This window comes from Panulirus ornatus, chromosome 20 (assembly GCF_036320965.1).
Source record: "Panulirus ornatus isolate Po-2019 chromosome 20, ASM3632096v1, whole genome shotgun sequence".
NCBI classification, from domain to species: Eukaryota; Metazoa; Arthropoda; class Malacostraca; order Decapoda; family Palinuridae; genus Panulirus; species Panulirus ornatus.
In genome coordinates, this window is record NC_092243.1 from 10,838,484 (window position 1) to 10,855,983 (window position 17,500).

The window sequence follows — 17,500 nt, forward strand, 5'->3', positions numbered from 1 at the left end:
AGACAGCCTTTAATTTACCAGGCTGTCATATATCTCTGAGGGAGAGGAGAATGAAGCTGTAATTAGTCAAAAGGACCAGTCAAGGGAGATATATATATATATATATACACGTCCAGTCACATCCTACGAACCAGCGAACTGTGGAAAACGCTCATCGGGCATTTGGATTACCTCTCTCTCTCTCTCTCTCTCTCTCTCTCTCTCTCTCTCTCTCTCTCTCTCTCTCTCTCTCTCTCTCTCTCTCTCTCTCTCTCTCTTCCCCCCCCCCACAACTCCGGGATTCCATTCGTTGGGCACAGTGAGCCACTCCAACTCAGACGTGTAATACCAAGGTAAGCGACATCACGTCCTTTACCAAATGCGTCGACAACGCGTGATTATAAATTCCTCTCGCTCCCGATGCGCCACGATAAGCCAAGGGGAATCATTCACCACGGAGCCGAAGGTAGACTGAAAAATGTCCTCAGAGAAAAAAAAAAAAGAAAAAACATGGTAATTCACCAGACAGCTGCTGCTGTCTGTGTCAGAGGAGGAGGGGAAAAAAAATATTTATATATATATATATATATATATATATATATATATATATATATATATATATATATATGTATAGCTTTACTACAGGCATAGGAGAGAACCAGTGATAGTGAGGACAAGTCATGGGAGCCAGCGAGAGTGGAGACATATCACAACAGAGAACCACTAACAGTGAAGACATATCACAACAGAGAACCACCAACAGTGAAGACATCACAACAGAGAACCACCAACAGTGAAGACATATCACAACAGAGAACCACCAACAGTGAAGACATCACAACAGAGAACCACCAACAGTGAAGACATCACAACAGAGAACCACCAACAGTGAAGACATATCACAACAGAGAACCACCAACAGTGAAGACATATCACAACAGAGAGAACCACCAACAGTGAAGACATATCACAACAGAGAGAACCACCAACAGTGAAGACATCACAACAGAGAACCACCAACAGTGAAGACATCACAACAGAGAACCACCAACAGTGAAGATATATCACAACAGAGAACCACCAACAGTGAAGACATATCACAACAGAGAACCACCAACAGTGAAGACATATCACAACAGAGAACCACCAACAGTGAAGACATATCACAACAGAGAACCACCAACAGTGAAGACATATCACAACAGAGAGAACCACCAACAGTGAAGACATATCACAACAGAGAGAACCACCAACAGTGAAGACATCACAACAGAGAACCACCAACAGTGAAGACATCACAACAGAGAACCACCAACAGTGAAGATATATCACAACAGAGAACCACCAACAGTGAAGACATATAACAACAGAGAACCACCAACAGTGAAGACATATCACAACAGAGAACCACCAACAGTGAAGACATATCACAACAGAGAACCACCAACAGTGAAGACATATCACAACAGAGAGAACCACCAACAGTGAAGACATATCACAACAGAGAGAACCACCAACAGTGAAGACATCACAACAGAGAACCACCAACAGTGAAGACATCACAACAGAGAACCACCAACAGTGAAGATATATCACAACAGAGAGAACCACCAACAGTGAAGACATATCACAACAGAGAGAACCACCAACAGTGAAGACATATCACAACAGAGAGAACCACCAATAGTGAAGATATATCACAACAAAGAACCACCAACAGTGAAGATATATCACAACAGAGAACCACCAACAGTGAAGACATATCACAACAGCGAACCAAGAACAGAAGCATTTCATTCCTCATGTCATATGTATGTACGTCTCGGTTCTCACGCATCGTAATTAGCAATGATCAAATATTCTTTTAACATTTTCTTTTTTTTTTTCATTTTTTTCATTTTCTTTCGCCTGGGGCCAGCCCAGCTTCGTGGTTGGCGACTGACCCTACATGAGCCAAGGTCACGAGGTAAACACAGGACACAGGATCAATAGATTCATTCAATGGCTTTCGCCTGCATGATCATACACCCACACTTCCTCACCTCCCCTCCTCCACCTCCTCCTCTTCTTCTTCTTCCCTGTACCCACAGACACCACCAGAATCACCCCCAAAACCCACTCGAAATCTCCACTGGGGCTAAATACCTTTAGTCTGGTTCAATATATCTACGTTACTAACATCCCATTCTCAATGCTATAACGGTAGATTAAATTCAATTATTTTTTTATAATCGTTTACAGACGTGATTAATACTTTTTTTTTCAATTATGTAAGTAAGGTGATTAAAGAGAGATTGTCCAAAATAGCTCCACTGCATAGTAGAATAAATGGTTTTAAATTGTAACATTTGTCGACTGTCGGGTTCTCATACACGAAAATTTTTTCGATAGATTAAAATCTATAACAGGAATGAATAAAGGTCATTCTCGCGTGAGGAGGGCTATTATAGTGAAAAATCGGACGTCAATTCAATTACAAAATTAGAAGAAAATAAAATATTCACTTGATACACTGCGTGTATGATACATTAGAGTGTATTTGATACACTTCAATGTATAACTTGTTAATACACGAGCGCTGCAGTGAACCAACACAACAACTTTTTGATTTATGTTTGACGTGAGTATTCGATAGCTGGTTTAATGACCAATTAGTCGTACATAGCCATCAGATCCAAAAGCACGCAAAACAGAGATGACAATATATATATATATATATATATATATATATATATATATATATATATATATATATATATATATATATATATATATATATATATATATATATATATATATATATATTCTTATGAGTCCACGGGAAGATGAAACACGATAAGTTCCCAAGTGCACTTTCGTGTAATAATCACATCATCAGGGGAGATACAAAAAAGAAATACAACAATCAGTTGATATACAACGACGAGACGTAGCTAGGACGCCATTTGGACTCATAGGAACATACTTGATCATGCACTCAATTGTGATCCTTTCCAATGTATATATATATATATATATATATATATATATATATATATATATATGTGTGTGTGTGTGTGTGTGTGTGTGTGTGTGTGTGTGTGTGAATAGCAAAAAGATTACAATGAAGAAGTTGTCATTTTCCCAGGCAAGAGTTGACCGCTCACGATTTGGGTTAAAGCTACGGATGGGATCGGGAACCAATTACCCACCACGCCCCGTGAACGAGTGATGGATGCCCTCCCACCCCGAATGCTCATAAACACACCCACGTTCTTTCCCTTCCCCCACACACCCCACACCCAACACTACCTCTCTCCCTCCCTCTCCTCCTCTCCTCATCCTCCCCATCCAATTAGCACCCAATCCCCCATGAAAACTAATTAGCACGCCCGACCTCGTCCAAACGATCGCGTCCGACATAATGCAATGAAGCTTCGCGTTCTTTCCATCATGTGCCTGACCGCAAGCGGCCCGACCGGTGGGGGTGAGGTGGCATTGCATTCAGGGCTCATATTTCCACCTCCACTGCGGGGGAAAGTGGTGTTCACGATGCTCACACACACACACACACACACACACACACACACACACACACACGCACACACACATACACACACACACACACACACACACATCAGTCATGGGAAAAGAATCGTATGGTTCAATTGGTACGCTGTGCTATAGAGTATCTTGCTGTGAGATATATCCATTGCACTGCTTACTCTCTCCTGCGCCACTCTCAAAGGAGTCTCGTCTGTCCTTTACTGAGGCGTCTTGCACTGCCCAGGAAGCTAGCCACGTCCACCAGTCGGGTCCATAGGTCATAAAGTGTTGTGTGCGTTTGCGAGCACGTGCTGCAGAGCGAGTGAGTATTAAGTGTTCGAATGTCTTTCTTTTTTTTCTTTTCTTGTAGTTACATCGTGGCCAGAAAGGGTCTTGGGTTGATACAGGAGTTTGAAAAGGTCGTAGTGTTGTGTGATGTCCCTCCAGAATGCACGCGGGAAGGTATGTGTGTGTGTGTGTGTGTGTGTGTGTGTGTGTGTGTGACCCCGAGTTTGTCTAGAAAGTGTGGTTATTGATGGGTGTGTGTGTGTGTCTAGTGGGTTGGAGTTTAACATTGTATTGGGAAGATCGACTGTTTAGTGCTTGTAAGGTTATATTGATGACTTGCTTGAATGCATGGACTCCTAGATATTCTTGTTTGCATATGATGCAGAGGTCGCGAAGGAAGTTAAGAGCGTAGAGAACTGCATCAACTTGTAAGGGGTCCTTGACAGATTCCAAAGCTGTTTTACTACATGTTAATGAAGTTCACCTCGAACAAAAGTAACGAAGAGGGTTCACAGCGAAAAAAAACCAGAGGATGGTTATCTTCCAACAGAAAACGAGATACAGGAATCTATGACTGAGAAAGATTTGTGTGTCGAAATCGTCCCTTGAGCTGTTGCCAAAGTCCCATTTTTAGAAGACCAACTGTCTGCTGGCTGACATATATTAGACTTGCATTGGTGTTCCTAGTTAAGGAAACCTTCAGCAATGTTCACATCTAACACAAAACTCAAGATATGCATCTCAGGTTTAATCTCGAGTGTAGAACTCCTTCTCCGTACAGGATAGATAGGCAAGATAGACCTAAGCAATAAAACACACGCATACGTATCTCTTAGTAAGGAGAGCAGGAAGATGCAATGAACTATTGTCCAGTTTCCCGGAAGAACGTTGTCTGCAAAGGATTAACTATAATGAGAAATCAAATGCCTGACTTATGCAAAGGAAAAGCTACCTAAGTGGGAGACAACATGGTTTCAGAGGCAGAGGATGGTGTGTAATGAACCTCTCAGATCCCTAAGAGAGAGTGAGCTCCCTTTTCAGACAAAGGATTGACTATATCTGGATTGCCGGAAAGCATTTGACACTAACACTGCCGGAATGCATTTGACACTACACATAAGAGGACACATAGGAGACTGGTAGAGAAGATGGATCTCCAGACAGAAAGAAGGAGAGACGCTTTCGATCGATAGATTTTCCTAGTGGAAGGGAACAATAGACGTATATTGGGCGAACCTCTATCAAATGGGCTGAGGTTTGAATATGCTTAAATAGCTCTTAAGAATATGGTTCAGGAAATACTTGGTAAGATGTTTGCATCCTATGTCCATTAGACCCAAACTTGAATATACGCTTCTCAAGTTTGCTCACCGCACTTAAAGAGCCACAAAGTTCTAAAAGAGAAGGTCCAGGTGAGGTAAAGGAAAATGGTACCGGAATGAAGAGAGATGACTTACGGAGAAAAGTTAAAAGCCTTAGATGTGTTCAGTATGGAGGAGAGAAGAATGAGGGGTGACCTGATCACATCCATCCTTTACGTTTTTAACCCATCTCCATGACGTAGACGGTGAACATTTCTACGATGGATGCATGGGTAGAACAAGCAGAGGCCATACTACGATACTGATGAAGAAAATTATTCGGATCGACATACAGTAGTAGTGCAGTACAGGAATAATGAATGTGAATGGAACAGGCTGAATGAGGGAGTTCTAAAAACGACAGCACATCGAGGATTGAAAAGGTGTATGGTAGTAGAGAAGGCTCAAGAAATGTGTGGCTGTACGAGTGTATAACTCCCCTCCCCGTGCAGTTCAAAGGGGTAGTTATAAATGCTTAATCACACTTACACACACACACACACACACACCCACACACACACCCACACACACACACACACATCACCTCGACAAAGACCCGCGTAAGCTTAAAACGAGACTGAACAATGCCTTCTGACTTCCCTCGGTGGAGAAAGAGAGAGATCCCTTCTCCTCCACCCCCTCATCCCTAACCCAACATCCTACCACCCCACCCCATCCCTTGGCCAATAACATTCATTGTTGATAACGAAAACCGCAAGCAACACACACACACACACACACACACACACACACACACACACATACACATATGCACCCTCGCCCCTGCGACAGGGAAAGCGACAAATTGACCCTAATATTTGGATGATAAAAGGTGCAAAATTTAGAATAACGAGCCCGTTAAAGCTCCTGGGAGATTCTTTAACCAGACGTAAGTGGGTTTATTGACGCCTTGGTTTCAGGTAAGCCATCAGGGCTTGGGTTTGACTCTCAGACGAGGAAACTCTTTGCATGATCGCTTTCACTGGATTAGATATTGGTTTGGTGAATCCCTCGCTAACGCGGGAAACAATGATTGTGTATGATAAATAGAATAGATGGATGAATATATATATATATATATATATATATATATATATATATATATATATATATATATATATATATATATATATTTCTATGAGTCCACGGGGAAAATGAGACACGAAAAGTTCCCAAGTGCACTTTCGTGTAACAATCACATCATCAGGGGAGACACAAAAGAGACATATAACAGTCAGTTGATATACATCGAAGAGACGAAGCTATATATATATATATAATGATGTGATCATTGCACGAAAGTGCACTTGGGAACTTAAGTTCTCGTTTCATACGTTTAAGTTCTCATTTTCCACGCCTTTAAGGTCTCGTTTCACACGTCTCGGGTTCTCGTTTAACACGCCCGGAGATCTCGTTTCACGCGCCTCAAGACCTCGTTTAACACACCTGGAGATCTCGTTTCACGCGCCTCAAGATCTTGTTTAACATGCCTATAAGTCTCGTTTCACAAGCCTCAGATTCTCATTTGACAAGGCCTTAGATATCTGTTTCAGACGCCAGGGCTCTCGTTTGACACACTTAAGGGCTTGTTCTGCATTCCTAAGGTCACGTTTCACACGCCTAAGTTCTCTTTTCATACGCCTTTATTTCTCGTTTTACACACAGTAAGTTTTCGCTTCACACAGCGTAAGGTCTCGTTTGACACGCTTCAAGTTATTGTTTCACACGCCTTACGTTTTCGTTAAACACACCTAAGTTCTCGTTACACACGCCTTAGTTCTCGTTTCACATGCCTTAGTTCTCGTTTCACACGCCTTGAATTCTCGTTTCACATGCCTTAAATTCTCGTTTAACACACCTTAGTTCTCGTTTCACACGCTTCAGTTCTCGTTTCACACGCCTTAGTTCTCGTTTCACACGCCTTAGTTCTCATTTAACACGCCTTGGTTCTCGTTTCACACGCCTTGGTTCTCGTTTCACACGCCTTGGTTCTCGTTTCACACGCCATGAATTCGCGTTTCACATGCCTTAAGTTCTTGTTCTGCGTGCCTAAGTTCTCGTTTAACTCTCCTCCAGTTCTCGTTTCACACGCCTTGAATCTGCGTTTCACATGACTTAAGTTCTTGTTTTGAGTGCCTAAGTTCTCGTTTAACACGCCTCCAGTTCTCGTTGAACACGCCTTAGTTCTCGTTGAAGAGGCCTTAAATTCTCGTTTCACACGCCTCAAGTTCTCTCTTCAACCTCTTAAAGTTCTCTTGCCACGCGCCTAAGTTCTTCCTCACACATACTTTAAGTTCTCGTTTCTCACTGAGGCTTAAGTTCTGGCCTCGTAGGTCAGACATATTAGCTTACCGAGTCAGGTCCCCATCTTACAGGGTCTCCCCACTTCATAAAGCCCCCTACTTCAAAAGGCTCCCCCCCCCCACTTCACAAGTTCCCTCCACCTCGCAAGGTCTCCCCACTTCACAAGGTCCCCCCACTTCACAAGGTCCCCCCACTTCACTAGGTCCACCCACTTCACAAAGTCCCCACACTTCACAAGATCCCCCACTTCACAAGATCCCCCCTACTTCACAAGGTCCCCCACTTCACAAGGTCCCCCACTTCACAAGGTCCCCCACTTCACAAGATCCCCCACTTCACAAGGTCCACCCACTTCACAAAGTCCCCACACTTCACTAGGTTCCCCCACTGCATAAGACCCCCACACTTCACAAGGTTCCCCCCACTTCACAAGGTCCCCCCCCCCACTTCACAAGGCCCCCCCCCACATCATAGCTCAGATACTATCGTTTGTCTTATGTTCTTTAGACCAACACAAACGAGTGTAACTGTTGGATATGTGACGATATAGATATCATAGCATTACGAATCACCTTCGAAAGTAATAGATATCCGAAGGTTAGCGTGATCTTATTGACCATAGATGCTCAATACTTTATAAGCTCTGGCAAAGAATGACTGAGAAGGATCGACACCCATAAGGTACACGCTTTTTTGTTCGTCTGGTCCGGGATGTCACCCTTCAAGACACCATCTCATTCCTTTTATCACTGCAGTCACTAAAGGATCAGAAACGCTCACTGCATGTGATTCCTTAAGGAAAAAATAAAAGAAACATCACTGGTTGATCCTATTCGTCGAAGTGAATCACTCTTGAATTACTCAAACGTGAAGTATAACTTAGATCATGTGGGAGCAAGAAATTATCGTCCTCTCTCATCAAAGATAATGAACAATAGTCATTAATACTGATTTAAAGTTATTACAAGTGCGAGTCATCTTTCACAGGGAAGTTAGGATCAGAACACGATATAGTGATCATTTAATAAAAGACAAGTTTATATAGAAGACAAGTTTATATATACCTAGGCTGTGTGAAACACTATCAAGCTAATGTACTTAGCCACTTACTTGTGTGTGTGTGTGTGTGTGTGTGTGTGTGTGTGTGTGTGTGTGTGTGTGTCAATGTCCGTATGTATGTCTGTATGTGTGCATATCATGTATATATGGATGTACTCGTATGTATGTATGTATGTGTGTCTGTAAATATGTACTCAAGTATGTTTGTTTGTCTGTATGAGCATCTGTATGTATGTGTAGTGTGAACTTTTCTGTGTGCATATGGATGTGTGTGTGTGTGTGTGTGTGTGTGTGTGTGTGTGTGTGTGTGTGTGTTGGCATGCGTATATCTATGCTTAAATCATATATGTGTATATCTGCATGTGTGCTAATGTTTCGTATTATCCTCGGGTGTTGTGCAACCTTACAGTAATGATATGCATACACACCCATATACATATGTCTACACAACAAATGCACATATACAGGCAGACTTATTCACACACATACACACACACACACACACACACACACACACACACACACATACACACACACACACACACACACACACACACACACACACACACACACTTAAACACACCGTACATACGTTTGCATTCTCTTATAATGGTTAGAGTTGTTGACCATGAGTCACGCACGGGCCCGCTTGGGTTCGAATCCTGGTCTCGGTAATCGGTCCATAGCCAACAACGCAGTTAATCCTTTCCTCGTGGAGGGTCGATAGCGGGTACCTGGCTTACGCTGGGAGGTATGTGTGCTTGTACACATAAAAGACATGGTGCATATATTCAAGGGTAAGAGACGAGGCAACACGAGCGTAAAACATTCCCCCGTAACAAAATGTTACTTCACACACACACACACACACACACGTATATATATATATATATATATATATATATATATATATATATATATATATATATATATATATATATATATATATATATATATATATATATATATTCTTTCTTTCTTTAAACTATTCGCCATTTCCCGCGTTAGCGAGGTACCGTTAAGAACAGAGGACTGGGCCTTTTTTGGAATATCCTCACCTGGCCCCCTCTGTTCCTTCTTTTGGAAAATTAAAAAAAAACGAGAGGGGAGGATTTCCAGCCCCCCGCTCCCTCCCCTTTTAGTCGCCTTCTACGACACGCAGGGAATACGTGGGAAGTATTCTTAATCCCCTATCCCCAGGGATAATATATATATATATATATATATATATATATATATATATATATATATATATATATATATGTTGGCTCGAGTCAACACGTCTATTGCTTCATACATGTTGTATCACTCGTCTTAATGCGGTATTCATGTTGAGAGAAATGATCCATAACTCGTCTATGATCGAGGGATTCCATTTCCCTCCAGGTCACATGGTTATATTTGAGGTAAGTCATCAAGTGACTGACGCTAATGGGTTGTGCAAAGACATGCATTGTTTACCTCCTGGTTAGGATATCTCAAGGGACCTTCAGTCTTAAGGAGAAATGATTAGACCCAACACCAGAAGCAGGACGTTCTCAGTTCTAGGATGAGGTTTCGGACGACCTTGTCCTTCACTGTTGTTCCATCTCCTAGAGACAGAAGAGAGGATGTATCTATACGAAAAAGAGAAGAAAGAAGCGACCCCGAACATTGTTATCGTTCAGAGCTGGTTACCTCGGCCCTCTATATATATATCCCTGGGGATAGGAGAGAAAGAATACTTCCCACGTATTCCCTGCGTGTCGTAGAAGGCGACTAAAAGGGAAGGGAGCGGGAGGCTGGAAATCCTCCCCTCTCGTTTTTTTTTTTTTTTTAATTTTCCAAAAGAAGGAACAGAGAAGGGGGCCAGGTGAGGGTATTCCCTCAAAGGCCCAGTCCTCTGTTCTTAACGCTACCTCGCTAACGCGGGAAATGACAAATAGTTTGAAAGAAAGAAAAGATATATATATATATATATATATATATATATATATATATATATATATATATATATATATATATATCTGTGTGTGTATGTATATGTATGCGTTGAGATGTATAGGTATGTATATGTGCGTGTGTGGACGTCTATGTATGTACATGTGTATGTGGGTGGGTTGGGCCATTCTTTCGTCTGTTTCCTTGCGCTACCTCGCTAACGCGGGAGACAGCGACAAAGCAAAATAAGAAAAAATGATAATATATATATATATATATATATATATATATATATATATATATATATATATATATATATATATATATATATAAAGGTTGTGTTTCTATAATGAGACGTTTTATTAAGAGCTGGTTGGAGAGGTCCCGCGTCTCGAATATTCCGCCGGGTAAGGGGGGGTTCTGGGGGGGGGGCGTTGTGGGTAGAAGTTCATCCCTCTTCCCTCCCTCCCTCCCTCCCTCCCTCCCTCCCCACAGTCGCGCTCTCTCTGGCCATCGGCAATCGATTCCTCCACGTGCCTGGGTGAGCAGACACGCATTGCAGTTCTTCCGCTATTTTTTCCTCCTCGGATGTCAAGGATAAAGGTAACTGTCTTGTTTGGGGGGGAGGTTGGAAGTTGGGGGTAGGAAGACGGTAGTGCTCCATCGAGTGCGAGGCTATACATACTCCAAGCTGGGAAATCGTTAAGACCCGAATGAATCTTTTTGGTTGTGTTCGGATGTCGTAGTGGCCTCCATACAGACGCGAACATACATCGACTACTATACTGACCACGGACACCAAATGGTCATTACAGACACCTAATACAAGTGCATCCATAGTTGATACATGCTCATACATACGTTAGACATAGACAACCAATCATACAGAGAGTTCCGGATAAATTTCTTCGTATGCGATGAAGCTTTGATCCCTCAAGCCCGCTTGCGTGTTCCGCCTTTCGCGCCATCGCAGACGAAACACGACCCAAACTTTTTCCCTCCCAACGAATCATAAGATAAGACGGACCCGACTGTCGTCACAATGTTAGTGATTTGAACACAGATAAGAGAAGGGAACTTAAAAGTCCTTCTTCCTCTCGAACGTCGAAGGGAAAACAAGCATTCTGTTCCAGTTACTTATCTACGTCTGTTAAGTGAATTCACTTGGTCGTTAGAATTATAGATAGTATATGAAGACATTAGTAAAGGCTCTTAGAATTATAGGAGATTCTATATGAAGGCATCAGTAAAGGCTCTTAGAATTATAGGAGATATTATATGAAGGCGTCAGTAAAGGCTCTTAGAATTATTAGAGATATTATATGAAGGCATCAATAAAGGCTCTTAAAATTATAGGAGATATTATATGAAGACATTAGTAAAGGCTCTTAGAATTATAGGTGATATTATATGAAGGCATCAGTAAAGGCTCTTAGAATTATAGGTGATATTATATGAAGGCGTCAGTAAAGGCTCTTAGAATTATAGGAGATATCATATGAAGGCGTTAGTAAAGGCTCTTAGAATTATAGGAGATATTATATGAAGGCGTCAGTAAAGGCTCTTAGAATTATAAAAGATATTATATGAAGGCGTCAGTAAAGGCTCTTAGAATTATAGGAGATATTATATGAAGGCATCAATAAAGGCTCTTAAAATTATAGAAGATATTATATAAAGGCGTCAGTAAAGGCTCTTAGAATTATAGGAGATATTATATGAAGGCATCAGTAAAGGCTCTTAGAATTATAGGAGATATTATATGAAGGCGTCAGTAAAGGCTCTTAGAATTATTAGAGATATTATATGAAGGCATCAATAAAGGCTCTTAAAATTATAGGAGATATTATATGAAGGCGTCAGTAAAGGCTCATAGAATTATAGGTGATATTATATGAAGGCATCAGTAAAGGCTCTTAGAATTATAGGTGATATTATATGAAGGCGTCAGTAAAGGCTCCTAGAATTATAGACATCATTCAAAGCCATTAGTAAAGGTTCTTAGAATTATAGGAGATATTATATGAAAGCATCAGTAAAAGATCTTACACGAGCCAGAAGACACTAATACTCACCAATATTTTCGTAGTAATCTTCGCGATCCTCTGTACGCTTGAGGAACTGAGCGACGACCTCTTCTTCGTGGCTGCTGTTGGCTGGATGGTCTTGACCAGACGTCACCAGGTGGCTGAGGTGGATGAGGCCCGATGGTGTACCATCAGATTGTCTGTTGACATCCCGATCCTTTGGGATGCGAGTCTGTACATTAACCTTCTCCTTTCTGGACTTTGGTCTTTTTCTGTATCTCTTCTTTTTCTTCCTCTTTCTCTTCCTGTTTTTCCTCTTCCTGCTCTTCCCGGCGGGCGTCTTTTTGCTTTCGGCGATCTCTCTCCCACCACTCATGGTGTTCGCGACGATAAATTCCTTACCATTATCGACTTCCTGTCCAGCATCAGCTCCACTCTGCTTATGTCGGGTCGTATTTCTCTCCTCCGTAATAGCAGTTTCATGTTCTGATATTTCTTGGGTTCCCGTCGCCCCACCGGATGCCACAAATTCAATTTTTCCCTTCGGCGGGAGTGCTACACTCCCTCCCTCACCCTCCTCCTTAGCCACCTGTAAATCAGTTTCGGTCACTTGGAAAAGGATATCCTCTGTGTCGTGGGTCTCGTCTGTAACATCCTTATCTGTGTTACTGGGAGCCTCAAAGCCTTCAAATGGCGTTTTTTCATCCTCGCCCGCGTCTTCTGCTTCGTCCCCGTCGGCAGGACCCGCTAGGGGTGTGTGACTGAGTACATTCCCGGAGGATAATGTAGTGTAATGGGCTCCTGAAGGCGGCCACTCTTGTAGGGAGTCGTTAGGAGTCTTGGTCGTCTGAAATGATTCCGGCGACGCTGTGCTCGACAGCAGGTCAAGGTCACTTGAGGCTTCTACAGGAGCTGGCGCCACAGACGTCGACGGAAGAGGAGGGACGGAGGTCACACCTTCGTCAGGATCGGCGGAGGCCTCCGTGGAGGATGGTCTACTGAAGACGTGATGGCCCCTGGTGCGAGTGTGAGTCACCTTGCTGGTGTCCACTGCTGCCAAGCGGCAGTAACCCAAGGGGACCCACCGAAGACACCACTACCTGAAGAAGAGAACAACGAACAACGTGAAGGGGAGGTGTTGGTCGTGATGTCAATTATGGCTGTGGTGTATGCTAGCATGGATGCCAGTACTTTAGGACCTTAAAGGGTAATGACCTATTTGATCAACTCATATCATCTGCATTACCCTTGACATTCGAAGGAAAGAGAGAAATGGGTGAGCACTGCATAGTCTCTCGTTATCCCGTCCTTGAAGAACTATTTGGGGGACAACTGGAGAATTCCTAACTTCATCTTGTGGGAATATATTTTCATCTGGGAGGATGAAATTCATCCCAAGACGGGGCAGATCTTTTCTTCCCATGAGGTAAGGAAAAAAGAAGGAATCTCTACCTTTCCCATAAAGCTTGGTGAGTTTTCACTAAGGATCATCAGAGAGAGTAGTTATTATCTACTAACATGACCTTAATAATCGTGTTACCATCTACTTATATTCTGAGTATATGGGTTAATTCTAAATTTCCTCGCAAGTACGTGGGAATATCAGAGAACTGAGAACTGTTGGCCATCAGCACCAAGTCATTAGCCCTAGGAACGAAGGGCGTGTCCTCTGGCACACCTACAGGAGAGACTCACTAATTTGACTCACCTGGAATGCGACTCCTCGGGCTTCCTGGGCGTGGATGACGGTGTATCTGACATACCAAGCCGGCTGGAGGACGGTCACTACACTGATCACGCCCGTGGCTATACCCAGGGCCGCCCACACGCCCACCACCCACCACGAGGTCACCAGCTGCACCGAACGAGCTCGCATGGCGCCCCAGGGCTCGTGATCCCATCACCTGCTGCAGTAGCGGCCCACAACCTCTCCGTCAGGAACGTCCTCTATCTACACATCAGTCCTCCACTTGGAATCAAAATTCTCGACTCCATTTCCCCGAGACTACACAAGTCACTAGTAGAATCTCGGAGTAGATTCTGATGCTATTCTCGGCTACATAACCAAGATGGTTGTTTCCCTCTCATTCAATTGATAGTTCCGGGGCATTGTTAATATATGCCTTATGGTCACCACAAGTTTATCACCATGTACTTCATACATTCCATGATTCGCAACATCACCACCTCTGGGCTACGTTGCGCGATGCTGTTAACATGAGGATGAAGGTAAAAGAAAAAGGAAAAAAGAAAAAAAGGACCTTGCCAAGACCTCAGAAGGTCATTTAGAAAACTAATCATCGAAAGTTCCACCTCACACGGACCATAGAGGTCTTTGTGGTGTTTATGGTCTGTGTCTCTGTGTAACTCTATGATGTAAAAGATCTCTCGCAATCCTCGCCTCTATTTAAAAGTCTTGCTGATTGACTGACAAAGCAGGATTTTACCGACAATCCCTCTTCTCCTGAAAGTCATATTCACGCCACCATTTACACAGAAGAAAGGGGAGCAGAGAAAGGAATTTAATGAGGGGGAAAGAAGAGAGAGAGAGAGAGGGGGAAAATTGCACGAAGTAATGAATGGTATTTAATGATGTATGTGGGGAAGAGTGAATAGGAGAATATAATTGGTGGGGTGAAGGGTAGGGGGTGGTTAAGTAAGGGGTTCCAGGGTATATAGATGGGATGTAAAAGAAAGACAGATTAGGGAATAGTGAAGATGAAGGATGATAATGATATAGGAAAGATAACTTGGGCTACAGGAAATATAAACCATGATAAGAATATTAAGCGAACGAAAACAGACGTTGTGGATCCTAATCAGGCATCCAATGTATCGACCAATTCCTTAGGGGAGGATGAACAGCTGGGTTGACTGTGGACCGACCGCGGCAACCAGGATTCGAACCCATGCGCTCGACCCTGGGCGGCTGTTGAATGCGTCACGGTCACGAACGCTAGCATACACCATGAAGGTCGAGTGTTGGAAAGAAATAGGAGGACTTTAAGGGAGAAGTAGCATGTGTAGGGAACATGTAGGGTTGCTGAGGAGATAACAGTGGCATTGTTAAAAGATCAGCAGGACAGCGACAGCGAGTGGTAAAAAAAAAAAGGGGTTATGTGAAAACACCACAAGTCATACGTCTAAAAAGCTAGAGAAGAAGACAGACATATGATGCTTGAATGAAGGGGGAGTCCTTGTGTATATGATGAGAGAGAGAGAGAGAGAGAGAGAGAGAGAGAGAGAGAGAGAGAGAGAGAGAGGAGTCACTCAGTCAGTCAGCCCTGACCACAACGGGTGTATGATATAGTACTTGGGAGATGGGAACCCTACCCACAATATCCACACCAGACACATGGCGTCCCTCACAGGCAATGGCCACATTCCCATAGTAGCCACTGCGCCAACCACTCCATTACTCACTCCAGGTACGCAGCGGATGGCTTCCCAGAAGGCCAACTGGAGTCTCTTTAGGTATCAGAAAGAAAACACCCTACTCAGCCCGCCGACCTACATGGGAGTCAAGCAGGCGGGATAACACCATCGTAATACCGCGGTTAGCACCTGCAAACCTCGTCAGTAGACACAAGACATTAATACTACCTTCCTCCTACTTAAGAAATAACAGAAACTAAATACAGTTTCACCAGAATCCCCAGCCTACACCCACGCCTTCTGCTAGACGTATACGTTCTGTACCCACAACGTAAAGGCCTCCAGCAGACCTGAATGATAAAGAGAACGATATAATCTGCACAAGAAGAAATACGATCAAGTCCCCTGCGCAGACGAAGGCATTTGTCCAAGTGTCAGATGCTTACAAGGTAACCCCACAGGAAATAACATCAGCTATCTGGAAGACAACAATAACAAAACTGAGGATGATGATGATGAAGGCGTGAGAACCGAGTTCAACGATGAACGCATAGGGAACAGCGTTCAAGATTAACGACTGAAGAAAACAGACCGACGAAGATCGCGACGCAGAAATAACCAAGTCTCTCTCTCTCTCTCTCTCTCTCTCTCTCTCTCTCTCTCTCTCTCTCTCTCTCTCTCTCTCTCTCTCTCCTCTATCTCGGAACAAAGATAAGACCATAGAAAGAGAAATAGGCCATAGACTCAGCCCGACTTGTACCGTTAACAACTGCCCCTCGATGACAATAGGATTCGCCCCGAACTCCGCACAGCCATCCACAAAACCAAGAACTCACCCCCGGGGAAAGAGTAAAAGAGATATGAGGCAAATCAGAACGCTACCTCCACTAGGGGTTCGATACCTTTACAGTAACTACAATATCATGCTTGTCACTGGAAACTTGCGATGCCCCGAAGGTTCACAGAGGCCAGGGTGAAAAGGATAAGCCAAAACCAGGAATGCTAGAAACAGCCCCTGAAGAATTACCGCCCTACATTTCTCCTAAAAGCCCAAGAGAAAATCCATGAAAGAATTATAAGCCTTAGGTTGAAGAACTCTATAACCTTCATCAATATGGCTTCCGGAGGGGGCAAAAAAGGACCACCTCAGCCATTGCGATTGCGATAGGAAAAAAGAAAATAAGATTGCGGTTTCCAGAGGCCCTTAAGGGATAAACTGTCCACTTACATACAAAGCTACATGAGCAACACCTTTGACGAAGTGTGTACGAACCGACCTAATATAAGAGCCCGTAACAACTAGGCATACCAGAGGTCACAATAGACTGCTGCTGTGTAACTTGCTGGACCAACGCACCGCAGAAATCGTTATCACAACACCGCGACGTCACCCATGTTCCCACAAGAGCCCAAGGGTTTTTTCGCCAGAACTATGGTTAACTTACACAGCTGACTTTTCCCTCCCTCCCTCCCTCACTCCTCGCCCCCCAACACCAGTTGTTGTTGCCATGAGCAATGGGCATCATCTGTGTCGATGACGCCCCTCTAGCGGTAGTCTTGAACAACTCACACCCAGGATATATCAGTTCGGTTCAGTTAGAGGCAACTAGACGAATCCGATTCGAAACGGGCTGAAAGATTAAGACATAGACAAATTTATCA

General features: G+C 43.3%; 1 protein-coding gene across 1 annotated transcript in view; it reads right to left on the reverse strand.

The window, feature by feature from the left end:
* LOC139755926 (uncharacterized) overlaps positions 1 to 17,500 on the reverse strand; it is a 34,255-nt gene that overhangs the window by 13,793 nt on the left and 2,962 nt on the right. Inside the window, 3 exon segments of the mRNA XM_071674696.1 lie at positions 12,512 to 13,541; positions 13,543 to 13,563; positions 14,172 to 14,672. Of these exon segments, the coding sequence (XP_071530797.1) occupies positions 12,512 to 13,541; positions 13,543 to 13,563; positions 14,172 to 14,339 (1,219 nt within the window). The 5' untranslated portion in view covers positions 14,340 to 14,672.